Source organism: Styela clava, chromosome 11 (genome assembly GCF_964204865.1).
Source record: "Styela clava chromosome 11, kaStyClav1.hap1.2, whole genome shotgun sequence".
NCBI lineage: Eukaryota > Metazoa > Chordata > Ascidiacea > Stolidobranchia > Styelidae > Styela > Styela clava.
Window position 1 is genome coordinate 4,274,642 of NC_135260.1, and position 27,598 is coordinate 4,302,239.

General features: G+C 36.9%; 1 protein-coding gene, 2 non-coding genes and 1 pseudogene across 3 annotated transcripts; 3 read left to right on the plus strand and 1 right to left on the minus strand.

Moving 5' to 3' along the window:
• Window positions 1-1,045: 1,045 nt before the first annotated feature.
• On the plus strand, window positions 1,046-1,152 carry LOC144430243 (U6 spliceosomal RNA). Its single transcript, XR_013479399.1, has one exon. It is a non-coding gene; the product is annotated as a U6 spliceosomal RNA (small nuclear RNA).
• Window positions 1,153-5,498: 4,346 nt separating this feature from the next.
• Window positions 5,499-5,606, plus strand: LOC144430244 (U6 spliceosomal RNA). The gene has a single exon (XR_013479400.1). It is a non-coding gene; the product is annotated as a U6 spliceosomal RNA (small nuclear RNA).
• A 6,999-nt stretch (window positions 5,607-12,605) lies between these two features.
• On the plus strand, window positions 12,606-12,681 carry LOC144430245 (U6 spliceosomal RNA; annotated as a pseudogene).
• Window positions 12,682-13,990: 1,309 nt separating this feature from the next.
• LOC120347638 (chymotrypsinogen A-like) lies at window positions 13,991-26,336 on the minus strand. The gene is made up of 11 exons (XM_039417685.2): window positions 26,216-26,336; window positions 25,171-25,385; window positions 23,006-23,114; window positions 22,416-22,562; window positions 21,521-21,624; window positions 20,263-20,378; window positions 19,366-19,450; window positions 18,735-18,850; window positions 17,269-17,372; window positions 15,784-15,917; window positions 13,991-14,646 (listed from the first exon to the last, which is right to left on the minus strand). The coding sequence occupies exons 1-11, from the start codon at window positions 26,286-26,288 to the stop codon at window positions 14,437-14,439; spliced, it is 1,413 nt and encodes a 470-aa protein (XP_039273619.2). The 5' UTR covers window positions 26,289-26,336; the 3' UTR covers window positions 13,991-14,436.
• Window positions 26,337-27,598: the final 1,262 nt, after the last annotated feature.

The window sequence follows — 27,598 nt, forward strand, 5'->3', positions numbered from 1 at the left end:
TAACAATAATCTACAAATACCAGATAGTATGGGCAAAAGTAATATAACAAATAATAAAAATATCAAGCCCAACAGCTCGCTGCAATCTTTAAACAATAGAGAATTGTAAATATCCAAAATAAGACGGGCAAGATCAAATCTAACAAATATTTTTATTTCGCTTCACCTCCATTTGGTTCAGTTTAAATCCTTTTATTTCTCAAAAATCGACCATGCGCATTAAATAACGGTGCTTTTTATAGGCCGTGTGTCTAATGGAATGACCAGGTAGTGCTTCATTCTTCATTGCCCAAACTCAAAACTACTACTGGAATTGCTTTAAAAACAGTTGAACCTTATAGCCCGAAGCGCCTAAGCCCTAATCTGTAAAGCAAACCAATATAAGCAATTTATTTACCATGCGCCTTATGGTCCGTGAATACGGTAACTTTCATAAAAAGTAGAACCAGGTTCAAAGTCCAAGATTTTATTGGCCTCCATAAGCTAAAAAATAAATAGACTGTCCGGTATAAAAAAAAGTAATTTATTTCTGCATCATATTTAAAATACAAACTATACATACACAAGTTCAAAGAAAATTGCACTTCAGGGTGAAAGAAGACGCCGAACGAGAGGCGGCATCAAACGCCACACGACGAAAGATAGAAAATATTTTGATCGTACTGATTTCTATGTACAATACGTTTACAATATATATACAAATTTTATGAAGCTTGAGGTGATGGGTCGAATGAATGATGTTTAGTTATGGAATATACCGTTCGGGGTTCAAAATTTTAAGAACGTTTTTCCCATTGTACCGAACTGACTAAAAAAGGTTTATGCAAGATAATAAAATCATCAAACGGATCAGTAACCCATGCAATCCCCCTGAATTACATCACTGAGAATATCAAATCTATGATGCAGCTAGTTTAAGTTTTACGAACTTCCTGCGAAATTTTTTGTACTTGATGTAATACATTCTCTGAAACTTCCCTATTCGCGATTTTACTATCACTGGAGGCGCCAGTGGACTATAACTTAACTCACTTAAAATGGCTTTGTACTACTTTCGAGTGTACATATAAAAAAATTGGAACGATACAGACAAGATTAGCATGGCCCATGCGCAAGGATGACACGCGCAATCGTGAAGCGTTCTTCTCTTTAAAAAAAAAAAAACCTAAAATGGTTTCGTCCATTAATTTCTTACTTGTGATTTCACAATACCTCCTTGCGATACGCAAAACCTAACGCTGCCCGTGGGTTTGCAGCGTGGTAATTTAGTTATCTTTTGGTTGTATGCCTATTCCGAATTGATGATGTCAGGAATTTAATGAAGTACAATTCAATACCCTGTTTAGTTTGCGAAGTGGAACTGCATTCTCAGGTATGTATTCGAAGTTGATGTTTTGATATTCAGCAGCGTTTTAGCTGCAGAGTCTACTCTAGATTATGTGTGTTTGTGAAAGCCGGTAGACCTAGTCTTGTATAGCGGTACAACTACAAATACCTATAGTGCGGGTGGCCTAACAATTTTCGCATATGCAATTTTTTGTCCCCGCCTGAAAACAAACGTCATCCAAACATTACGTCACTGCAACGCCATAGTGATCAGTCTATCATAATCAGATTTACAATATTCTTTTTTGTGACGTTTTGGAGAGGGAGCGATGATGACTCATATAGCAACTATAGGATGACGACGGTACAAAAACGTGTGAGAACTAGATGGAAAACACTCTACATGTACTAGATAATCATAATTGTATACACTGCGACTTATTCCCCGTAACTTGGTACATAACAAAAAAAAAATGTTTTAAACGCCCCGACTCAATGAGTGTTCTAGGCCAGTGCTCTTCAACCGGGTATAGGGTATACCCAAGTGTATACCAGACCATAAGATAGATATACAACCAACCCCGTGTAACTCCGGAAATTTCTCCCGATGTTATAGGACTATAGGATGACGACGGTACAAAAACGTGTGAGAACTAGATGGAAAACACTCTACATGTACTAGATAATCATAATTGTATACACTGCGACTTATTCCACGTAACTTGGTACATAACAAAAAAAAATGTTTTAAACGCCCCGACTCAATGAGTGTTCTAGGCCAGTGCTCTTCAACCGGGTATAGGGTATACCCAAGTGTATACCAGACCATAAGATAGATATACAACCAACCCCGTGTAACTCCGGAAATTTCTCCCGATGTTGAATTCGCCGACACGCTTGACTTGGTGCAAACAGATTATTATTGCTTCAAAAATCATCTTGCGACTTCCTGCGTTTTTCTGTGTTCTGACGGCGCTGTCTCGCGTCAAGATTAAGTGAGTGACTTATAAATATTCAAGTTAGTTGTGCACATGGAATATTACACGATATACTTGACTACAGAACTGATGGAATGCAGATTACGAAACAAAATAGAGGAACAATCAATTGAGTGGAAAGACCCTAGGACCGGTTCAGCACTCGAAAGCACATTGACAGTATGATTTTGTCACATGTCGTATATTTAGGGAGTTATTAATTAATCAGTAATGGAACACGCGGTGTAGCTATTGAGTCAGAGCAAAGGATACACGCTGGGTCGATAAGTCGGCGGTCTGCGATCGATATCTCGCTTTATAATTAATAGTAATTTGCTTCTCAGTAGTAATTAATTGTATATGTGGTAAGGCAAGCAGTATACTGTAAAATCTTTGCAGCATCTATTTTGCTTTACTAATGATATGCTACGGCAAAATTTCGCTGATGAAAAACAAGTGCAGTTCATTAACTTTGTAGTAATTACAGGTAAAATAATTGCCATGTTACAATTGAGACCATAAAAGTACTTTATGACGTTTAGTATTCTAGCATATATTTAGGTCGTTAGATTTTACAAAATGTATTTTCTTTTGAATTGTGGTGGCTGTATCAGGTACACCGCAATGATCCTTTCTATTACCTTTCGCACAGTTCCCCTTTATATAGTTCTGATTGAGTTCTAAGCGTTCAATGCGATGACCTTCGACGGGGTCTTGCTTAATAGCATATAGGTTCGGCAAGCTCGCAAAGGTAAGAACCCCTGACCTAAACAGACTTGAACGCATACACGGTTAACTTTGATTCGAAGCAAATTTATTATCACAGGACATTTCAGTAACCCTTAACCTCCGCCGCACAGAAGGGCAAAACAGTATTAATAAAAATAAATACAAATGAGAATTAAGTTAAATAAATCAAAATTGAGCGCGTAATAAAATAGGTTATACGTCTATATAATAAAAAAATTTCACGGCGGCTTATTTAACCAGGGCCAGCCCCCCGTATATAATTCTAAAATATATCAAAATTGGAATCAACGCCAGTAACGTCGAACCCACCAAACAAAGTACACAACTAAGTTTATTATCAACAATATGTGACGGTTCTTTACAAAGCTCGATAAATTAATTATAAGTCTATTATTTAATACTCACACTGGTTTTACAATCAAGCTTTGATCAATACAAGCACCCTATTAACATACTTGAAAATCACAAGTTATAAGTCGTAAAAAAGCGGAAATATGATTCGATACTGCTGAACTTCCATAAGGTAAATACGTTCTCAGTACAAATATACTGCCGGCTCATTCCGGCTCACTGCTTTCACTTATTCAGCGAACCTATTGTGAACTAGAGCTGTATCTATATATTTCCAGTTTGGACGTTTGCATTGTTCTCTTGAAACAAAGGTGTCATATGATCACAGTATGATGACGGGTAATGGTTTTATATAGTTCCTTTTTACTACGAACAAAGAAGATTACATCAGAAATCACCCCTTTAACAAGTTTGTCTACCGTGCTTCCCCGAAAAAAAGGGTCTTATTCAAAATTCATTTTTAAAACATACTAGGGATTTTATTTCAGGGGCTGTGGGGGAATCATACATTTACCAGGCTTGCCCATAGGAATCTTATGGGAGACGTCCCATGGGGTGGAATAGGACAGCACAGTTTTTTTTATTTTCCATGGTACACGAACTAACGTAGTATTTTCGGGGAACTGGTGGTCAAACAATTCGTTATGGACTTCGTGTTCATATATTGAGGCATAGCTCTCTTGTTAATTATAAAAGGTGGCCAGCTTTGACAATGTACAAGGAAAGGGACACATATATATTATTTCTGAATTTTTTAAAGTTACCTAAGTCAATAAATCTTAACATCATTTTTTAAGTTTAGACTAGGCCTTATTTGCAGGCTAGGTCTCATTTTCGGGGTAACACGGAAGGTAGACATCCGAAGTGTTGGCTGATCTATATCACTTGCTCATAATCAGATGTGCATGGGTTACTATGAATAAGTCCGGTGCCAGCTACTCACTATCACAATGGTTCTCAAACATTTTAAGCCGCGTCCCCTATTTAAATTTTATCTCGCGCCCCGCCTGAAAATAACTAGCTAACGATAATCTACAAATACCAGATAGCGGGGGAAAAAGTAAAAAACAAATAATAAAAATATCAAGCCCAACAGTTCTCTGCAATCTTTAAACAATAGAGAAATGTAAATATCCATAATAAGACGGGCAAGACCAAATCTAACAATTATTTTTACTTTGCTTCACCTCCATTTGGTTCAGTTTAAATCCTTCTATTTTTCAAAAATCGACCATGCGCATTATATAACGGTGGTTTTTATAGACCTTGTGTCTAATTGAATGACCAGGTAGTGCTTTATTCTTAAATGCCCAAACCCAAAACCACTACTGGTATTGCTTTAAAAACGGTTGAACCTTATAGCCCGAAGCGCCTAATCTATGAAGCAAACCAATCTAAGCAATTTATTTACCATGCGCCTTATGGTCCGTAAATACGTTAACTTTCATTAAAAGTAGAACCAGGTTCAAAGTCCAAGATTTTATTGGCCTCCATAAGCTAAAAAATAAATAGACTGTCCGGTAAAACGTAAACTGTCCGGTATAACCTAAAAAATAAATAGACTGTCCGAAAATTAATTTATTTCTGCATCATATTTAAAATACGAACTATACATACACAAGCTCAAAGAAAATTGCACTTGATGGTGAAAGGAGACGCCGAACGAGAGGCGGCATCAAAAGCCATACGACGAAAGATAAAAATTATTTTGAGCGTACTGATTTCTATGTACAATACGTATACAATATATATACAAATTTTATGAAGCTTGTGGTGATGGTTTGAATGAATGATATTTAGTTATCGACTATACCGTTTGGGGTTCAAAATTTTAAGAACGTTTTTCTCTTGAACCGAACTGACTAAGAAAGGTTTATGCAAGATAATGAAATCATCCCACGGATCAGTAACCCGTGCAATCCCCCTGAATTACATCACTGAGAATATCAAATCTATGATGCAGCTAGTTTAAGTATTACGAACTTCCTACGAACTTTTTCGTACTTGATGTAATACATACGCTGAAATTTCCCTATTCGCGTTATTACTATCACTGGAGGCGCTCGTGGACTATAACTACCCTGAAATGGTTTCGTACTACTTTCGAGTGTACATATAAAAAAATTGGAACGATCCAGAGAAAATTAGCATGGCCCCTTGTACAAGGATGACACGCGCAATCGTGAAGCGTGCCTCTCTTTAAAAAAAATCTAAAATGGTTTCGCCCACTAATTTCCTACTTGTGATTTAACGATACCTCCTTGCGATACGCAAAACCCAACGCTGCCCGGGGTTGCAGCGTGGTAATTTAGTTATCTTTTGGTTGTAGGCATATTCCGAATTGATGATGTCAGTCAGAATTTAGTGAAGTACAATTCAATAACCTGTTTAGTTTGCGAAGTGGAACTGCATTCTCAGGTATGTATTCGAAGTTAATGTTTTGATATTCAGCAGCGTTTTAGCTGCAGAGTCTACTCTAGATTATGTGTGTTTGTGAAAGCCGGTAGACCTAGTCTTGTATAGCGGTACAACTACAAATACTTATAGTGCGGGTGGCCTAACAATTTTTGCATATGCCATTTCTTGCCCCCGCCTGAAAACAAACGTCATCCAAACATTACGTCACTGCAACGCCATAGTGATCAGTCTATCATGTTCAGATTTGCAATATTCTTTTTTGTGACGTTTTGGAGGGGGAGCGATGATGACTCATATAGCAACTATAGGATGATGACGGTCAAAAAACGTGTGAGAACTAGATGAAAAACACTCTACATGTACTAGATAATCATAATTGTATACATTGCGACTTATTCCACGTAACTTGGTACACGTAACAAAAAATGTTTTAAACGCCACGACTCAGTGAGTGTTCTAGGCCAGTGCTCTTCAACCGGGTATAGGGTATACCCAAGTGTATACCAGACCATAAGATAGATATACAACCAACCCCGTGTAACTCCGCAAATTTCTCCCGATGTTGAATTCGCCGACACGCTTGACTTGGTGCAAACAGATTATTATTGCTTCGAAAATCATCGTGCGACTTCCTGCGTTTTTCTGTGTTCTGACGGCGCTATCTCGCGTCAAGATTAAGTAAGTGACTTATAAATATTCAAGTTAGTTGTGCACATGGAATATTACACGCTATACTTGACTATAGAACTGATGGAATGCAGATTACGAAACAAAATAGAGGACAATCAATTGAGTGGGAAGACCCTAGGACCGGTTCAGCACTCGAAAGCACATTGACAGTACGATTTTGTCACATGTCGTATATTTAGGGAGTTATTAATTTATCAGTAATGGGACACGCGGTGTAGCTATTGAGTCAGAGCAAAGGATACACGCCGCTGGGTCGATAAGTCGGCGGTCTGCGATCGATATCTCGCTTTATAATTGATAATAATTTGCCACTCAGTAGTAATTAATTGTATATGTGGTAAGGCAAGCAGTATACTGTAAAATCTTTGCAGCATCTATTTTGCTTTACTGAAGATATGATACGGCAAAATTTCGCTGATGGAAAACAAGTGCAGTTCATTAACTTTGTAGTAATTACAGGTAAAATATTTGCCATGTTACAATTGAGACCATAAAAGTACTTTATGGCGTTTAGTATTCTAGCATATAATTAGGTCGTTAGATTTTACGAAATGTATTTTCTGTTGAATTGGGGTGGCTGTCTCAGGTACACCACAATGATCCTTTCTAATACCTTACGCACAGTTCCCCTTTGTATAGTTCTGATTGCGTTTTAACCGTTCAATGCGATGGGCTTCGACGGGGTCTTGCTGAATAGCATATAGGTTCGGCAAGCTCGCAAAGGAAGAATCCCTGACCTAAACAGACTTGAACGCATACACGGTTAACTTTGATTCGAAGGAAATTTATTATCATTCCAGTATCCCTCAACCTCCGCCGCACAGGACAAAAACAGTATTACTAAAAATAAATACAAACGAGAATTAAGCTAAAAACCAACAAATAATTGACCGCGTAATAAAATAGGTTATACGTCTATATAAAAAAAAATATCACGGCGGCTTATTTAATCGGGCCAGTCCCCAAGAAGAATAGTTGCTCGGCATCGTTATGTGGCGGCTGGCGGGTATATATAATTCTAAAATATATCAAAATTGGATTAAACGCCAGTAACGGCCAACCCAGCAAACAAAATACACAAACAAATTTATTATCAACAATATGCGACGTTTCTTTATACAAACTTGACAACTTATAAGTCTCTTATGTAAATACTCACACTGGCTTTACAATCAAGCTTTGATCAATACGAGCACCCTATTAACATACTTCAAAATCACAAGTTATAAGTCGTAAAAAAGCGGAAATATGATTCGAGACTGCTGAACTTCCATAAGGTAAATACGTTCTCAGTACAAATATACTGCCGGCACTTTCCGGCTCACTGCTTTCACTTGTTCAGCGAACCTATTGTGAATCAGAGCTGTATATATATATTTCCAGTTTGGAGGTTTGCATTGTTCTCTTGAAACAAAGGTGTCATATGATCACAGTATGATGACGGGTAATGGTTTTTATATAGTTCCTTTTTACTACGAACAAAGAAGATTACATCAGAAATCACCCCTTTAACAAGTTTGTCTACCGTGCTTCCCCGAAAAAGGGGGCCTTATTCAAAATTCATTTTTAAAACACACTAGGGATATTATTTCAGGGGCTGGCGGGAATCATACATTTACCAGGCTTGCCCATGGGAATCTTATGGGAGACGTCCCATTGGTTAGAATAGGACAGCACAGTTTTTTTTATTCCCCATGGTACACGAACTAACGTAGTTTTTTCGGGAAACTGGTGATCAAACAATTCGTTATGGATTTCGTGTTCATATATTGAGGCATAGCTCTCTTGTTAATTATAAAAGATGGTCAGCTTTGACAATGTACAAGGAAGGCGACACATTTATAATATTTCTGAATTTTTTAAAGTTACTAAGTCAATAAAGGCTAACATCATTTTTTAAATTTAGACTAGGTCTTATTTGCAGGATAGGTCTTATTTTCGGGGTAACACGGAAGTCAGATGTGCATGGATTACTATGAATAAGCCTTGTGCCAGCTAATCACTATCACAATGATGCTCAAATACTTTAGGCCGCGTCCCCTACTTAAATTGTATGTCGCGTTCCTCCTGAAAATAACTAGCTAACAATAATCTACAAATACCAGATAGCGGGGGCAAAAGTAATATAACAAATAATAAAAATATCAATCCCAACAGTTCGCTGCAATCTCTAAACAATAGAGAATTGTAAATATCCAAAATAAGACGGACAAGATCAAATCTAACAAATATTTTCATTTTGCTTCACCTCCATTTGGTTCAGTTTAAATCCTTTTATTTCTCAAAAATCGATCATGCGCATTAAATACGATGCTTTTTATAGACCGTGTGTCTAATGGAATGGCCAGGTAGTGCTTTATTCTCCAATGCCCAAACTCAAAACCACTACTGAAACGGTTGAGCCTTATAGCCCGAAGTGCCTAATCTATGAAGCAAACCAATCTAAGCAATTTATTTACCATGCGCCTTATGGTCCGTGAATACGGTAACTTTCATTAAAAGTAGAACCTGGTTCAAAGTCCAAAATTTTATTGGCCTTTATAAGCTAAAAAATAAGTAGACAGTCCGGTGTGAAAAAAAGTAATTCATTTCTCCATCATACTTAAAATACGAACTATACATACACAAATTCAAGGAAAATTGCACTTCAGGGTGAAAGGAGACGCCGAACGAGAGGCGGCATCAAAAGCCACACGACGAAAGATAAAAAAATATTTTGATCGTACTGATTTCTATGTACAATACGTCAGTGGCGGCGCGTGGTCATTTTGACAACCGGGGCAAGCTACTGCGGGACCAAGTCACCCCCATCTACGGGGACAGGATGAGCGCTGTAAGTTCTCCCATCATTTTATGAGTATAAAAACAATTCCATCGGTAACAACCAATCGGCAAAAGCGACAATTTTTAACGATAAGAAAGTGTCTTTAAAACTGGTCCAAGTCAAGGGATTAATAAATATAGACATAGTTTATTTTGAAACCTCTTTCAAAAGGAAATGCAATATTTACCCAGATAAATACAATGACATATTGACAGAAACTTCGGGAAAGCAGACAAAACCTAAAATAAGGTTTAAAACGTTACTATGAAGAAAGGAAAGGTAATGCAAAGATAAGGACATGCGTCGCTCACTCATAGATATATATGCTGCTAGACTTCTACTGCTTGAACATATATGCAACACGCCGCGGTTTCTTGGAAGCAAAATGCTCAATAACGCGCTGATTAAAGTCATGCATCCCAGAAATAACGTCTCTGTGAATGGATAAAACAGCCAAGGAATTTAATCTATCTTGCTTTTTGTGTTTCTGAGATACGTTTTAATACGCTTCAGCGTGCTGAATGTTTGCTCTGCGTCGGCGGTAGAAATAGGCGTCGTCAAAATGATGTCCAGAAAGACGCAGCAAAGGTAGTTACTAGAGTGTTATCTATGAGGAACCCATAGAGCGCGCAAGTTGATGTGATGTTCAAAAAAGTTTGATTGGTGTATATACATCGCAATTCATTTTCCAATTTACCCACGTTTATCATGGAGTAAAGTTTGGAGACAGTAGCCAACAAATGGATGGGAAATTTACGTGCAAATTTTGAAAAGTTTTTGGGGTTTATCAAAGAGAACGCGGCAAGGTGTTCAGTGCGCAGACGATCGCCTATTTGATTCACCAGAATGCAACAGCATTCCTTTGCAGACAAAATCAAACGCTGCGTTGTTTGCCCGCGGCGTAAAGAAGCACCCCATGTGTCGTCGTATTTTATTGTTTCCCGGATACGAGAATGCCGAATGCGCCGTATAATACATCCACGTGATAGAATATTGTGGAGAAAAAAGCGAGAAAAAATGAAAACTCACCATCTTCTAGCAGACGCTTTAGACCTGCCGCCTCCCTCACAGAGCGTTCGTCCCAAACCGGAGAGGTCTGAATGCCATTGAAACACTCAATGAGCTCAGACCTAATTTCGGACACGCCTTGCACCACGCGTGATTGGAAGTTCCAACGTGTTGGTGCACAAGCTGGGAGACGGCGGCTACATATCTGGCGAAGGAGGTCAGAGCGCTTCGGCGAAACGGAAAAAATGAAGAAAACCCCGAAACATTTGCAAAAAATATACGGACGAGAGGGGTATCAAGACACATATTTTTAATAACGAGGTTAAATTGGTGTGCATAACAATGTAAAAAATGCGCATGAGGAAAATCTTCTTTTATATAAACTTGAACACCATGTTTCGACCCACTCATGACTGCCGCGCCGTCATAAGTTTGAGCTATCAATTTTGACTTCGCGTTGTAAGGCTGTAACACTTCTTTCAGTCGATATCCTTTACAGTCGATATCCCGCAAGCCGTGCGATCAACGATTGGTACAAAGCTGTGAAATCTCTCGGTAGGTTTACCATCTTTCACAAACCGAAAAATCACAGCCAGTTGGGAAACGCACGTGATGTCAGTTGTCTCGTCAGACTGAATCGAAAGGAATTCTCAATTTCCAGAGCCAAATGTTGTAAATAAATTTTATACATTGAGTCGAGCAAATCATTTTGGATATCCTTAGATGTCCCTTTCGAAACAGTTGCGGCACCAAGATGATCTCTCAATACTGTATCTAAGGATGCGGTGTATTCCACCAAATAACCCTCTATTAGAAGAGCCAGCCCGTTCATCGTGCCCACGGAGGGACAGCTCGTGATAACCAATGAACTTCAAAACATCTATCAATCGACCGAGAACATGGCGGTTTTTCTCGACGTTTTGGTTGTGCCGACGAATAGAAACCGCGCGTCCTTCATCCAACTGTGCTGCAATATTAACATTTCCGAATGTTCGGTATTTTACTGCATTGTCCAGATGCTCCATAGAAGATTGATGATCCCTGGCACGCTCGGAAAGATGTTTAAGTTCTCTAAAACAAAATTTACACCAACGGGCCAATGACCAATGAGTCACGGGCGGTAGCAAAAAGTAGGCAATAAAAACAAAAAAGTGCATTTTTGTCCTCGCTGTAACACAACCATTCGTGTTTTTTACACCAAGTTTCTGCGCAGAATGTACGCCGACGCTTTCCTCCGTCATGGGATTGTTCCAGTGAACAATTTTTTGGTTGATAAGGCCCAAGACGTTGTACCTCTAATTTTTGTTCCAGCGGCAGCTGCGAAAACGGAGTGCGAAGTAGTGCATCAACCTTATTCATTATGAGGTCTAAGGCTAAGAAATGCGAAGCCGGAAAGAAGTGAGGGGCTCAAAAGGAATGTGGAAAATCGAAAGCAAATGGACTAAAGGTCTCTAACTGATTCAAATAGCGAAACAAGCGACAAAAACGAAGGCGAGGAAACTATCAACTCTTCAAGCAACCAACGAACGAGAAGGAATGCGTGAATATGTCAACACGTTGTTGTAAGAAACGTCGGCATTGTGTCGTCATAATTTCGGGGCTAGCCCGATCGGCCCCGATGATTTAGTAAAAGAAACAGAAAACAAACGAGACAAACGCGGCGAGTGGAAGATAAAAGAGAGAATACGATATACAATGAGCAACCGGGGCAAAATCGGCGTCGCCCCGTCGACGTTCGGCGAAGGCTTTGCGAGCGAAAAATGAACCATGTCGGGAGAATATGGCTAGTGTAGACAGTCTGTGCAACCGATATTGAGGTATTTTTCGAATATTTTTTATTATACCGAAAAAACAACCGGGGCATTGCCCCGGTTGGCCCTATTGACGCGCCGCCACTGCAATACGTTTATAATATATATACAAATTTTATGAAGCTTTGGGTGATAGGTTGAATGAAGGATATTTAGTTATGAAATATACTGTGTTGGGTTCAAATCTTTAAGAATGTTTCTCTCTTGTACAGAACTGACTAGAAAAGGTTTATGCAAGATAATGAAATCATCTCACGGATCAGTAACCCGTGCAATTTCCCTGAATTACATCACTGATAATATCAAATCTATGATGCAGCTAGTTTAAGTATTACGAACTTCCTACGAACTTTTTCGTACTTGATGTAATACATTCTCTGAAACTTCCCTATTCGCGTTATTACTATCACTGGAGGCGCTCGTGGACTATAACTTACCTAAAATGGTTTCGTACTACTTTCGAGTGTACATATAAAAAAAATTGGAACGATCTAGAGAAGATTAGCATGGCCCCTGCGCAAGGATGGAGGGCCCCTGCCCGGGGTTGCAGCGTGGTAATTTAGTTATCTTTTGGTTGTAGGCATATTCCGAATTGATGATATCAGTCGGAATTTAGTGAAGTACAACTCAATTTCAATAACCTGTTTAGTTCACGAAGTGGAACTGCATTCTCAGGTATGTATTCGAAGTTATTGTTTTGATATTCAGCAGCGTTTTAGCTGCAGAGTCTAGATTATGTGTGTTTGTGAGAGCCGTTAGACCTAGTCTTTTATAGCGGTACAACTACAAATACCTATATGCGTGCGGGTGGCCTAACAATTTTTGCATATGTCATTCCTGGTCCCCGCATGAAAACAAACGTAACCCAAACATTACGTCACTGCAACGCCATAGTGATCAGTCTATCATAATCAGATTTGCAATATTCTTTTTTGTGACGTTTTGGAGAGGGAGCGATGATGACTCATAGAGCAACTATAGGATTACTACGGTACATAAACGTTTGAGAACTAGATGTGAAACACTGTCGTAGATAATCATAATTGTATACATTGCGACTTATTCCACGTAACTTGGTACATGGTACACAACAAAAAAATGTTTTAAACACCACGACTTAGTGAGTGTTTTAGGCTACCGCGTTTCCAGTAACAAACTTCCAATTACGTTGCGTACGGAGATTGTTCCCATGCATACGTCTGCCAAAAGCGCATACAATATTATTTATCGTGGAGTAATATTATTAAATGCTCCTACAGACTGCTATATATTGTTCAAAAACCCATCGCAGACACCCCGTCATATTACTAATGTGTCGCGATATACAGTTCAAAATGTCACGTATATCAAATATCCCAGAACCTTCAGTCCCAGTATCCCAGTTATACCCTAGTGTGAACGCCAAATTTGGTGCCTGTATACAAACTATCAATCAATATCACCGGATATTCTAGATTAATTTTCTGCAAAAAATTTTTTTAACAATGAGATCGTGGAATTTTTTGTATCATCTTTTTTTCTATGAATTCTCCAAGGTTTTAAAATCTCTTTGTGCTGGCGGATTGTTCTTACGAACGCAATCTGGTAATACTATTTTTTAATAATCTAACGTTATAAAATTTTGTTAATGCCATTTTATGCATGACATTGGTTTAAAATATCTGAACCTAATGATCTCGGGTGTCCCTGGGTCATTTTGACACCCTTCTATAATTTTTTTAATATTTCACCAACCAAAAATGCCAAAAACATCATTAAAGCCGTTTAAAAGTCCATTTTATTGGCAAGTTAGTATACAAAGCTTTGTCTTTCATTTGCCTCATCTCACCATAAAAATAGATGCAAAAATTGTCCAAAGTATTTATTACTTGACATAAACAAACTAAAAAACATTCAGTAAGAAAAGTAGGCAGTAATAACATAGTGAAGCATGATATCAGGTCAGGTTGTCGCAGTTGTATCCGTTAATATTAAAGCCGGAAATATTATTTTTTATTGCAAATAAGATGAAACAATATCCGACGAGGAGTATAAGGCATACGGGATACGGCGCATTTAAAATATTCAGCTGATGGAAAAGAAAATGCCAATTCTCTCCGTAGATCCAGGGCCTTTTAAATTTGGCCTTCACGAATTATTCTTCAAATACTCGTTTCATATTATAACAAAAAAGAACAGTAATTCGTATGCTCTTCTCAAATAATCGAGAAGCTGATTGAGGTCTTTTATTGTTGAACGACTTATATTCACATAAGTCTATTCATTTTCTGTTTTTTCTTTTTTAGAATATCTTTGAACGAACTTTTTGGATCCAGTCAATATATTTTGTAACATCCGCATAAACTCCAGGTTTCACCGAGTCCGCGCATCCGTGGCCCCAACTTGTGATTCCCCACAATACGAACGGATTGTCTTCACCGAATGTTGGTCCCCCTCTTTCACAAACCAATGGCCCTCCGCTGTCACCTTGGCAAGTATCAATTCCAGGAGCCTGAAAATCAAGGGATAAATTTCAAATATTCAAATCATTATCCGTTGTTTGATTGAGTTATATCTTGTTTTGTTTGGAGACGTTGTACTATGATCTATAGCCGTGGTTTTCAAACGGGTGGCGTAAACAGTTTTTTGAGGGGTCGTGAAGCTAATTAGAAATAAAAATATTTGTTTGATTCGATCTTGCCGCTCTATTTTGGATATTTACATTCCTTTATTTTGGATATTCACGTTCCATCCACGCATTTCCAACGTGTTTTTGAATAAAACATAAATTTTACTTTAATAGCATATTGTTAGCTAGGTATTTTTGAAGTGGAGCGTGACAAATTCTAAATATGGGGTGTCTTAAAAAGTTTGAGAGCCACTTGTCTATAGAAAACGAACATTTTATTTCGTCAGTGGAGATTAGGTTATTTTTAATTATCACTTTTATACTCTCCCGATTAAGCATCCTACGCCATATACGGATTCGATGTAGGAAGTAAACAAAAAGAAAGGACTTGTAGTTTAGTACACAAAACCTCAGTACCCTGTATTTTATTACACACTGGTAAGATGGAGGGTTACCAGATATATTCAATATAAAACATCAAACACTCGGAGAAAGAAAGGGCGGTTCAATATACAAAATCCTAGTACTTTCAGTAATTTAAAATAGATCATATTTTCTTATATTAAATTCATTGGCAAGTGGCAACTGAACGGCTTCAACGCATGTCGTGGTATAGATTTGATGGTTTGTTCGATAGTGGGACATGTATTCATCAAGGATCTAGGTAAAATGAGCATTGTACTGAGGTCATGTTGAAACCTTTTCTTCTGGGGATTCGAAAGAATCTTTTTCGAATAATCCCAACCCTTCTACTTGATTTCAATCATATCTTTTATAAGACATTTTTGTTTAAAAAATATGCGTCAGACTGGCACCTTAATACGTTGGAAGCTTACAAGCTATTTTGAAGACAGGAATGTTTCTGGTGCAACATTGCCCATCAAATATTATAAAATCTCATTTTCAAGATGGTGGATCAGGAGTACGATCTCGATGTCTTTAATCTGGGACGCTACTATAGTCGGGCGTATCTCAATAATTACAAGAACTGCATTTTTATATTAGTTTTAATGTTCTCACCCCAGCACATATCATTCCTTCTGATATTTGTGATATATTCGAGATCGGATCTCTCCCGTATAATTCTTTGCATGTATTAAAGTCATGCAATCTAATCTTTCCGTATTGTAAGACGTGTGGATAGTCCCGGGGTCCTGAAAAAATAAAGATTGATTTTTTTCCGTGAAGATTATTGTTCAAGGCTAATTATTTTATCAAACTTGATAACCTTTGTCTCTAGCGCAGTGATTCTCAAACTTTTCAAATTGCGCCCTCATTTTTAAGCTACATATAACAGATAGTAAGGAGAAAGTAACATAACAGATAATAAAAACACCAGCAGTCACAGCAGCTTTCTGCAATTTCTAAACAATATAGAAAAAATGTAAATAGGGCGGGCGAGATCAAATCTAACAAATATTTTTATATTTGATTAGATGCTAGCCCCCCTCAAAAACAAAAATTTGTTCACGACCCCATTATGGGGCGCGCCCCACCGTTTGAGAACTACTGCTCTAGCGCTATTTCTGATAAAATCAGATTTATCAAAGTGTCTTTAAATAGTGTTTGTATGAATAAAAAGACAAGACAAGCACATGGTTCACAATCGCTCTGTTGAACCAAAACAAAGATTTAACTTTAAATAGAAATTAAATTCACAATCCGCCTGTTAAATTTGTATTATTTATTGCCAGCGCCTCTTCCTCTATTTTTTTTTTCATTCTATTCAGCATAGAGAGTACTTTAGTAACGTGTCGAACCTAAAGTTTACCGTCTTTTGCGGACCATAGAGCGCACTTTTAATCTTCTTTTTCTTAAATATCGATCGGTGCTCTTTATAGGCATGCGCGCCTAATGTATATGGACCAGGTTGTGCTTTATTCCTTATTGCCTACACATAAAACCAGAACTAGTATTGTTTTATAAACACACCGCCATCTTGCGCCTTATAGCTTGGCGCGTCTTATGTGCGGATAAAACCCCAATTGATGTAATTTATTGGCAGTTCGCCTTATAACCCGATGCGGTGCGTCTTGTGGCCCGTAAAATGCGATATATATTATAAATATTCATTTGTTAGATACGTTATATCTAGATAAAGTATATGGAAGTTTCATCGTGATTTACTAAACTTTCATAGGTTACTAATTCGTGGATAGTGTATATAGCAGACATGGGCAAAGTACGGCCCGCGGGCCAAATCCAGCCCGTTGGGTGATTCAATTTGCCCCGCCTGATGCTGCCACAACCAGACTGAAACCAAATTTTGATGTTTCATCTAAAGACAACTCGAGGAATTTGTTGAGATTGCGATTAAATTTAGTTTGGCAGGAGGCTTATTGTTTTCCACTTTTGCTTTTTCAACACAGAATATTTTTCATAAAATGTAACTATTTACGTCTCACTTATGTGGCCCGCCAGTCCAGGTGGGCAAAATTTTTGGCCGCTGGTCCAAAAACCGTGCCCACCCCTGGTATATAGTCTAATTACGTTCAAAATACTTACGATCTGTCCAGTTTTTAGCTCCCCATCCCGTTATGTGACACTCAGTGTTTGTAGCAAAAACATCTTGACCTGGTTCAGGCAGACACACTGAATTTACATATTCCCTGAAAAAAGAAGTAAAAATTATTAAAGTTGCTGATTTCCACATAAAATGTGGAGTTGGCGGGAATTTCCATTTACTCCGCATTCGACATCCGACTCCAGATTGATGGAATTTTTGACTCGGACTTCAGCTGCTAACTCCTGAGAAAATCATATTTTGAAAATAAAAAATATTGTCGTGTGCAATCCTTTTTTATAGACGGCTAGGTACGCTTAGTCAAACTAATTTTGTTTTTCAATAAAAAGTTGACTCCGACTAACACAAAATGTCGGAAAACTTGACTCCGGCACCTGTCTCCAGAGAGTTTGATTCCAATTGTAATGAATAGTGCCACCCCAACACTACGTCCCTACCTTTATGTATAAGCGCCCCGTGATAGATACCCCTATTTTCTTTTATGATAAACGGCCTTCCATTGATTGGGTTATTTTTGGGGGGCGCTTCAAATGCCCACTCCGTGAGCTCGTCTACAAATTTTTGTCAAATTCATAAACAAAAGTAGTGTAAATGTCTTGTGAAAAGAAAAAAGTGCAATGCAAATATTAATAAATGCGAAGTTACTGTTATCATATAGAAAAGGGGTTCTCAAACTCTCGGTGTTATGGAGCCAATGGAGAGGTTGACTATTAGTTACGGAGACCCACAATAAATTTGCCCCTCAAATTTTGCACTTGACAAACATATTAATAAAGTGGTTACAACAAGGCGGTAGGCCAAATTAAAATATGGCATTATCTACCGGAACTTATAAATAATGTCATATTTGAATCAACGCTATCATTGTTCAATTTTATTAATTTTGATATTGCTTTTTTGGACAGTTACAATATTAGCCAAGTCAGTATTGTAAACATGAACGGACAGCTCGCGGGAGCCTTTGGGTTTCTCTAACGGAGCCACGGGGATCTGCGGAGCACTTTGATAATCTGTTCTAGAGCAAAAGAAATCTGGTATTGTTCGGCCAAAAATCCGCGTGGTGACCAAATTTTTGGATTTCCAGAAGTATGTGCACAAAATGGCGCACAACCTGAATATATGTTTGTACCAGGTTATAATTCAGGTTGTGCGCCATCTTGGTGCACATATTTCGGGAGCGCTCAATTTTTTCGAAAAAAAAATTAAAGAAATATTAAAAACGGCTCCAGGAGACAATTCTATTACATTTAAAATCAGTTGGTGTAAATTAGCGGTGTGCAACATTTTTGTCGGTGGTCCATATAATCAACCTCAGACACCTCGCTAGGCCACACAAAAAAATTAGATTTACCATGTACAAAACGAATTGAAAATTGCCCATCACCACTGGTGTAAATACATGAACGATCCAACGAGCCCCTAAACAACTAAGTAGTTTTATCCTCACCCATATCGAGCGCATCGGCCATGCTTTTCAACCAGTTTTATCAATGCTATGTCGTTCTTTGGCACAGGCCTGTCTTTGAAATCTGGATGCACGATCACGTGTTCTATATCAAATGTCTAAAAAAAAAACAGTCACCATTAAGGTAACAGCTGCGGTCGACACTAATAAATTTTAACAAATTGCAATTAAAAAAAGAAACAGTCTTGGGTTTACTTTGTATCACTTGATTTTCGTTAAAATTTAAGCGACACACGGTCTAATGACTAAAACGAAATTCCTAGGAATTTGAAAACTTATGACAAACCAAATGAATAGGTGTGAAAAGACTGATGATACGTGCGACAAGTAATACCCACAATGAATGGTCATTCATGATTGCGATTATCGCCAAATCTCAAGTTAAATGTCGTTCATTCAAGTTTCCTACCCGCCATTTTACACAGTCTTTAAAAATCTGGGAAACCATTTCTGAAGGGGGAAGTTCCTTGTCCTCTTAAAAATTATATAGCAGTGTCCGCTCGTATAGAACCCTGTTCAGAGTGAAAAGAAATAAGACGTGCCAATGTGTACTAAGTTAATTAGTACTAATGAAGGGGATCGATGTAATTAAGAAACATCGTATGGGTGTTACCTGTTGGTCTTCGTCCATTATATACATTGAATTATCTCCGTTATGAAGATCACCGACTCGAATCATGAAATTCTTTTTATGCCGCCTGAAATTATTAAATATTAGAGCTTTCAAATATTTGCTTCGACTGGTTTTGATGTATATGACTAATGAGTATAGAAAATCTTCCATGTCTGTCTTACTTTACTTGATTCGGTATTTTGCGAACAAAGTATTAGGTTACGAATGATAGAGTGAATAACTAGAACATAACGCAGAACCACGCAATTTTGATAGCAGCAGTTGGCGTACTCATACCGTATTGTATTCTTCTAACACTGCCGGGCCATGGAAATATTTTCAAGGGAGCCACAAGCCTATTAAAAATTACTATTGTTATTGAAAAGTTTAGTTTCATTTGTGTCTTTACAGTCAAATTTTTATCGTAGTAGCAATGAATGATGCTGCTATTTTTCATTCTAAATATTGAAGTGAAAGAATTTGAATGAAAGAAACTTTTTGCAAAAAAAGTTGTTTTTCTTGTAGTTTTTCCCTTGCATGAGAAAGTTAGTGTGCCACCAAATTTTTATACATCGAAAGTGGGCCACAAAAAAAGTTTGAGAACCACTGTTTTAACACAAGCTTCAATTCAGCTTAAAACATGGTCTATATACGGTGTTACAATGTGTTTAGCTCTCCCTCTATCATACTTAGAAAACGATTAAACGTTATAATATTCCTATAAACGACCTGAATAGTTTTTCAAACCCTAGGTCATGATTCGCCAAACGATAAAGCCGCCTTATTGGTTTTCTCCAACCTCGCAATGATTTTAAAAACCCTATAAACGGTCAATTACTACATATAGATGAAATAAATTATACGCCAGTCAGAAGGTAAATAGACACAAAAACTTACCCAACGTACAAAACACAATGAGCGGCTGTGACAACCCAACAGCTACTGACCAGACTTCCACCACACATATGAGCATACGGCGCCCAAGGATAAACATGTTTTCTTCTTAAGGCAACCTGGATTTATTTTATTATGAAAAATTCGTTAATTTTGACTTTTTAGATAAACATTACTTGAATATGTTTTATAAAAGTTTGCAGCAGGAGTCTTATAAAACATGAGGTAAGCTTCAATCTTGTGTCCATGCGATTCACACTTCCTCATACATTATCTCGGATAAAATGAAAAAAATAGATGAATCGCGATATCGCAACAAATAAATTTACTTGATTGAAATATTAGTTTTTTTAATTGGTAGAGAGAACTCTATTTTTGGATAAATATATACTTGCTCCTGAGCAAACTTAAAACCCTTCAAGTTGATAAAAAACTATTTATAAATTTCAGACCCTCGAAAATCGAATTCAAGATTCATATTTAATCAAAATGTAAGTGAAATTTGGACCATCCTATTGCCAATTTCGGACTAACAGGAACCTTAATATTTGTTCTGACCAAATCATTTGAAAATTTACTCTATTTGTGAATCTCTAAATTGGGTTGAATTAAATTGCCATTTACACACAAATCCGGGTCAAATAAACACATCAAAAAATCGGCCTTTGCTAATTTATTTTTCTATTTCCGACCCAAGTCATCCACATCGTCAATTTTGGAAACTAAAATTCAAACTCTGAATTTATGGAGTTTCAAATGTTAACCCTGCACGTTCTGCGCGTTCGCGCGATCCTGTGCAAACCGTTACTACTAAAATTGTTCTAAGGAAATTCACATAAAATGCAACAAAAAATATGAATGTATAAATGTCAAAGTATATGCATATGTATAAGTGTCTAACTATAAATAGAATCTAGGTATGTGGAGATGGTTCCATTACATTTGAACCCATGACAATTGCACCTGTATGCTATTGCACCTATGGAATTTTTTTTGTTTCACGGATAGTTAAACCCCTACTAACCCTAACCCATGGGTTTTAGCACCCGCATATAGATTGAACCCGTGGATATACGCATGAGTTCAAATGTACATGGGTTCAAATGTACGTGGGTTCAAATGTACGGTCACCATGTGGAGATAAGTATGGAATTCAATCATGTTTTTAGAGCTTTGAGTCGGCATGATTTTTAAAATGATGGAAATTGTTGCTAGTGAATTTGATAAAGAGAATTCGTATATTTGTATAACATGACATTACCTGCCACGGGTAAGCTCCGGGATCAGCATTTTGTCCGTTTGTTATTCTGGCCCATTTACTTCTGAATATATTGGCACCTCTTTGTCCACAATCAGGTTCGTTCACTGTAAAGTTAGAGATTTTCAGAGCATTTATTAATAATTCATGTTCTTGCTTAAACTCGATTAGTATTGTACATATATCTCGCTTTTTTTTTAGCTTAGAGTACAGTGCATCTTAATGTAATATGCGTTTAATGGTGCAACCACGGAAGGTATATAAATGCCGATATATGTTGGTATCGTATGGAGTGTCTGTAGTCTACACAACTCCACGCCAAATTAGGTCCTATACAAGCAGCCACCGATACAGTTCTATCACAAATTAATGAATATTTACTCTTTTGTCAGCAGAGGGTCAAAATTGGCAATCAGTATGTATTGAATTTTTGTTTATTGAACTTATTCAACAAAGTGCTACAGAAATTTACAAGATGTTAAAATCGCTGTTGTAAAAAGCCGTTTTCTATTTATTAGATATTTGTAAGTGCTTTCCTTTTTTTTTACTGCATTTCGATCATGTTCACGGATCAACCAATTCATAAACATGTTAATAGAAATTAGTAATGTAATAAGTTCTGCTCAACTCTCGTTTTTATGTATCAATGAATGCCCATGCCGACCATTTCAAACCGCGTTTATAAAGTTTGGATGACTGATCCAGCCCCAAATTAAAACCCCTTTGTACTCTCAATCATGATAGCTCGTCCAGTCCTAAATTGTATTAGATATTTACTCATTAAGGGTTGTTTTCCCGTTTCAAGGGTAAAGAAAATATCACAACGAAGTAAATGATAACAAAACGATTTATTTTTGGGTAGGTATATTATTCAAATCGTAGCATAAGTTTTACTTACGAGGTATATTTGCTCCTCTTTTCAGCATAATATTATCATAGTTGCCAGAAGTCGCTCGTATCATGTTCACGTCACCGACTCGATTTCGGTTCACAAACTCGATCGGAACATCGTTATTGAATTGCACATCATATCCTGTGTATGTCACTGCAAAGAAAATTATTTTAGTAAAAAAATAGTTTTCATATTCCAGATGCAACCAAAATTACGAGGAAAGTCGCAACCGTAATTTAAAATAGGTAAAATCACAAATATTTATTATATGAAAAATTGAAAATGCGCTTATAAACAAAATAAAAAAAATCTCACAGTTAATCTAATTCCAGGCTCTAATAGAAGTTTTGAATTGACAAAAATGCGATTATGCGCATGGATAAACTGAATATAAATTTCCACCTTTCTCTGTCATTCAGCAATATAATATCAGCAGCAGTTAATTATCTGCCTTGAATAAAATAGGGATACTCTCCGTTTTAATGGCTATTTTTCTTTATGGATATTGTTGCATGTTTCATCTAAAATTATTTGCAGAACACAATTCGGTCCCATTGGTTATTTTTCATTGGTTTCAGAGTCTTGGTTTCAATTACCTGTTATTGTTATGGTGTACGGCATCCGTCTCATCAGGCCTGATGTCAGTTTTGTTTTAATCAAAACATCTTTGTTTTCGGATTCAACATCTTTCTTTAGAAACAGTATCTGAAAACATGAGAGCGGAAATGTATGCATATATATGTAAAAATACAAATTTTAGCATGAAGCCCTTCATGTAATCATTTTTTATTTTTCAAGTAAATTCTGGGGTAATGCAAATGATTCCTATATTCAAGAAATATAAAAGAATTAGCGTTTCTCTTCGAAACCTATTTTTACTTCATACCACGATTTTCAGCACGATGAGAATGAACAAAAATATAGTGATTTGATGCATATGCTCGCCTCTATCCAATATTTCATTGATTGGCGTTATAATTGTTTGATCATTCAAACGTAGGCCTACAACAACAGTGACACCCGTCACGACCAGTCAGTGATAAATAATTCAGCGTTAGAGGCCGCTGTGGTCACGTGGATGTGCGTGTGACAAAACGGTGACATCATAGGCCAAGAAGCTAGAATTCAACACCATGAACAGCGTAATGATATCAGAAAAAGAAACCAGGTCGTTTAAAAACATAATAGCTATTTTACTAACCGGTGGCTGTTATCTAATGACATGAATATGAAAATAACACCTAATTGAAAATATTTTGGGACTGACAATAATTTATACGTGACCTAATGGCCAAATTTGCTAATTGTGTCGATTTGTATACTATATTGAGCACTCCAGAAGTGTGTGTACCAATATGGAGGTAACTGATTTTGTTCGCCTACTTTACATCAAGTAGTGTAAAGAGACGGAAGCGTAGGGCGAGGTTTTATATTCACTTTACTAACACAGTCCCCGAACTCTTGATATAACTATAAAATAAGGAAAATCGGAATAAAATTAGAGCCTATCCTGCGGGATTGCCCGATATTGTACTTCCCTAACAAGCGTATCTAAGAATTAAAAGTAAGTTATGTAATTAAAACTGGGCGGAATTAAGACAAAGCTATTGTTGATGTATGGATTCGCTATTCAGTAAATTTGAAAATCGTCCATACGAAGCTTGGCTGGGCTATAGAAACGTAAGCGTAATATTGTGACATCTATAGCTTGATTTTCTAAATCTGTAGTTTATGTTGAACTTTGCTATAAATCCAGTTATGATAATATAACACTGAGACATTGTTTACTTTGTTAATTTAACTATTTACGCATTGGTATGGTAGTAAAACCTCACTGAGAAGAGGTATAACTTGCCACATCCTTGTGCGTAGTTCACATATCTCACGCTTTCGAATGTCCTTGTTTTTATGGTAATTTTTTTTCTCACATATGTTGGATACTTTCATTTGATTCTCTATATTTTGTCGCCTATATTACTTTTTTATTATTTATCGTGGTATGCTGTTTGGGTTTTGGTTGGTACGTCCAAGTATAAACAAATTATTGGACACGTTCAGTGGACATAACGATCGTTTCAATATTATGTTGTTATTGTTATTATTTGTCTCCATCATTTTAAAAAATCGCTTTCTCTTCGAATACTGGACCAATTGCTTTGAAATTTTCAGTGGTTGAAGATAAAATTTTTCTCCAGAAGGCTATTACTTTTTTGTTTTATCTATGACGTCATCAAAATTATTGCCATTGGGTGGCGCTACGAGTCCATCTATTTGAGCATAGCTCTCTTGTTCAAAAGTCAAACGCAGTTTAAGTCAATGAATAAAGTTTCAGTACGGAAAGAAAAGTATACCAGGAATTTAAAGTGTGGCTCTTTCTTATATTTCTAATTTTAGCGGTACTGCCATTATCATTTGAATAACCATTTTAATAGCAAAACAACAAAGTGCAGCTAAATGATCAGGACAATTCGTGGGGGAAAAATTCGACCAGTCTTTCTCTCCTTCCTTCACTTGCTGTAAGGGGGAATATGAAATTCTTATTCGGCTATACCGTCACATGTTATTCAATTTATTTCTAATGAAGTTAACTCCTGATTGAATTAGGTACAAAATTTGACACACTATTGAATCCTGTATGAGACATTTAAAAGAAATAATCGTGATTTTCCGGTTGTCGTAGATACCATTTTGCAACCAACATCATATCCATCGTTAAAGCGCTAATGTTAACTTTAATTGCACATATATGGTTCACAATTACCTTATGTTTCCGTGTCAACAGCTTCAGCACCAATGGATTGCAGGATAGTGGAGCCTGTCCCAAGTCAGATCTAAGTCTGGGATTCGAATCACAAGTTCCTTTCTCGCTGTGGAGCCGTATAAGCCCAACAGACCGTGTTGAACCAGTGCCTTGTATCGTGATGACGTCACCCGGTCGAAGAGAAGGATTGAATGCGCGGGTTACAGAACGATGACCTGAATATCAAATAAACTAAGTAATCAACAGTACCAAGTCTCTGGTTAAATCCAATGCTCCAAGGTTTCATAAATTAGTTAGACAATGCCAAACCTTGAATATTTCGAATAAAAGCAGTTGCTTACAAATATTATGATGTCTGTGGCTACTTGTATAGGGTTTTGAGCTGTATGCGTGAAAAAGCGATAAAGAATTGACGTATATTTAGAAAAAGTGTGAAGGTAAAGACCTAACTCAGGATTATACTATATCCTCGGAAATAGCGTGTTTATGTAATAATTAAATAAATTTAGCGGAATGATACATTATAAATGCAAAAAATACAGCCAAATTTTACGCGAGACTAACTCCTAATCCTTCCTCAATGCTAGTGGAGGGATGGGTATGAAAAAAGGATGCTGTAGCAGGAATAGACATGACCATACTATGCAATTCAAGACTCTTTTTGCACATTAACACGAATGAATTTCTGTAACGTTTAGTCTAACCAAAATCAGTCACCCTCAGTAGTTTAAAACAATCATTATGTTTTAATTGGATCCCGAATCGTTTAGTTCAGAATACTGAATTATTATACTAATTAAGGTAATGGGGACGCATTAGTTTTGGGGGCCTTTATACGCGACGTCAACGTGATGAAAGTTGCATTCAACTAAGATTCTGACCCAAGTTGAGAACTTTTGAGACTTTGTCTCAGGATCACACTATTTAATGTTGAATAATCTATTTTAATTATAGAATCGGGAGCTGTATAGCTTACTGTAAAATAACATTACACTTTACGTTTAACGTAAATCTATTTTCTAGTCAAACGTAAAATTATGCTTACCTTGTGAAGAAACATGACCAATGGCTTCGATAAGTAAGAATATAAATAATTTCCACCGTGATAGTGAAGTCATTATAGCCAGATAAGTTTATATATGTATTTAAATCTGACCTGAAAATAAATACTCTATACTATAAATTTTATGAAAATATATACCGGTATTTATTCTGTATATCAGGGGTTCCCAAACTGGGGTACATTTCGACTTTTCAAGCGGCCCATTAGATTAAGTATAAATATATTGGGTACTCCCGTAGTGTGTGTACCAGGTTAGGGATAGGCCATAATTTTATACCGATTTTCTTATTTCAGTTCTATTACGAGTTACAGGGATGTCTGTGTTAGCCAAGTTAATATACCCCTTTTCAGTCCCTTTATACAGGTTGATGTAAAGTAAGCGAAAAAAATTTGTTACCTCCATATTGGTACACACACTTCTGGAGCGCCGAAGATTGTGCTCTCAATTTCTGCTTTAAATTTTTTATCACCTGATGTTAATAATAGTACAACATTTTAGTTTAGCAACTTTTTAGTCAAATTTTCACCTTCAACTACAACAACAGTAATTACCGAGTCTACAGTCGCAATTCATATGACTTTTTTTGTTTAATCCATGCAAGTAAGGTAAATTTAGGGGTACAAATTTAACACGTAACGTACACGTAAGGTAAATTTGGGGGTACGCATCTCGCCAATCTGGTCTTCATTAAAGACAGTGTAAATAATAAAAATATTCACGTAATTCTGAAGCGTAGTATTCTTAATAATTAATTCCAACTCAGACTTAAAATCATTTATTTTGTAATCCTCACTCACGGCACATGCATATATAAAACAGCCACAGTGAAAATAATAAAACTGCTACTGACATTCCTGGGCACCTAACTCATTTTGATAAACCTCAAATGTATATAATACAAATCAAATACTAACTCTTAAAGTTCATTCGCCAATTATACATTTCTCCTTCAAGCATTTAAATCCCCTGTTAATGCTACCTTACCAAGACACCAATATGCTAATAAACAACTTGAGCTAAATTTAATTATGAATAAGTCATCTCCTAACTTACTTTATAGCGATAGTTAGTTCTTTCTGCAAGTCCGGTAATGCGATCTACAAAGTTCACGATACTCCCCTGAGGTTTACAATGTTCCCAATGTGCTGATGGTGTGTGTCCCCCTTTGCTTCCTGTGCGTCAGTGAGAAGGGAAGTAATAGGTGCAAATTGACTTATATTATTGTTTGCGCTTTCAAGGAAGGTATAGTAGTATCAAAATAAAATGAATTTTGAAAAAAACATATTGAAATTACTATTAATTCATCGATATAGAAAGTTTCGATTTCAGCCGGTTTCTTTGTTCATTCGATAAAAGATTGATAC

Bases quoted from the DNA above. Each gene is read 5' to 3' on its own strand.
- LOC120347638 (XM_039417685.2), bottom strand. From the start codon at position 26,288: ATGACTTCACTATCACGGTGGAAATTATTTATATTCTTACTTATCGAA. The intron at 22,563-23,005 runs GTAATTGAAACC...TTTTCTTTGCAG, and splicing joins GTACACCATAACAATAACAG to TGACATACACAGGATATGAT. The intron at 19,451-20,262 runs GTAAGTTTTTGT...TAATAATTTCAG, and splicing joins CATTGTGTTTTGTACGTTGG to GCGGCATAAAAAGAATTTCA.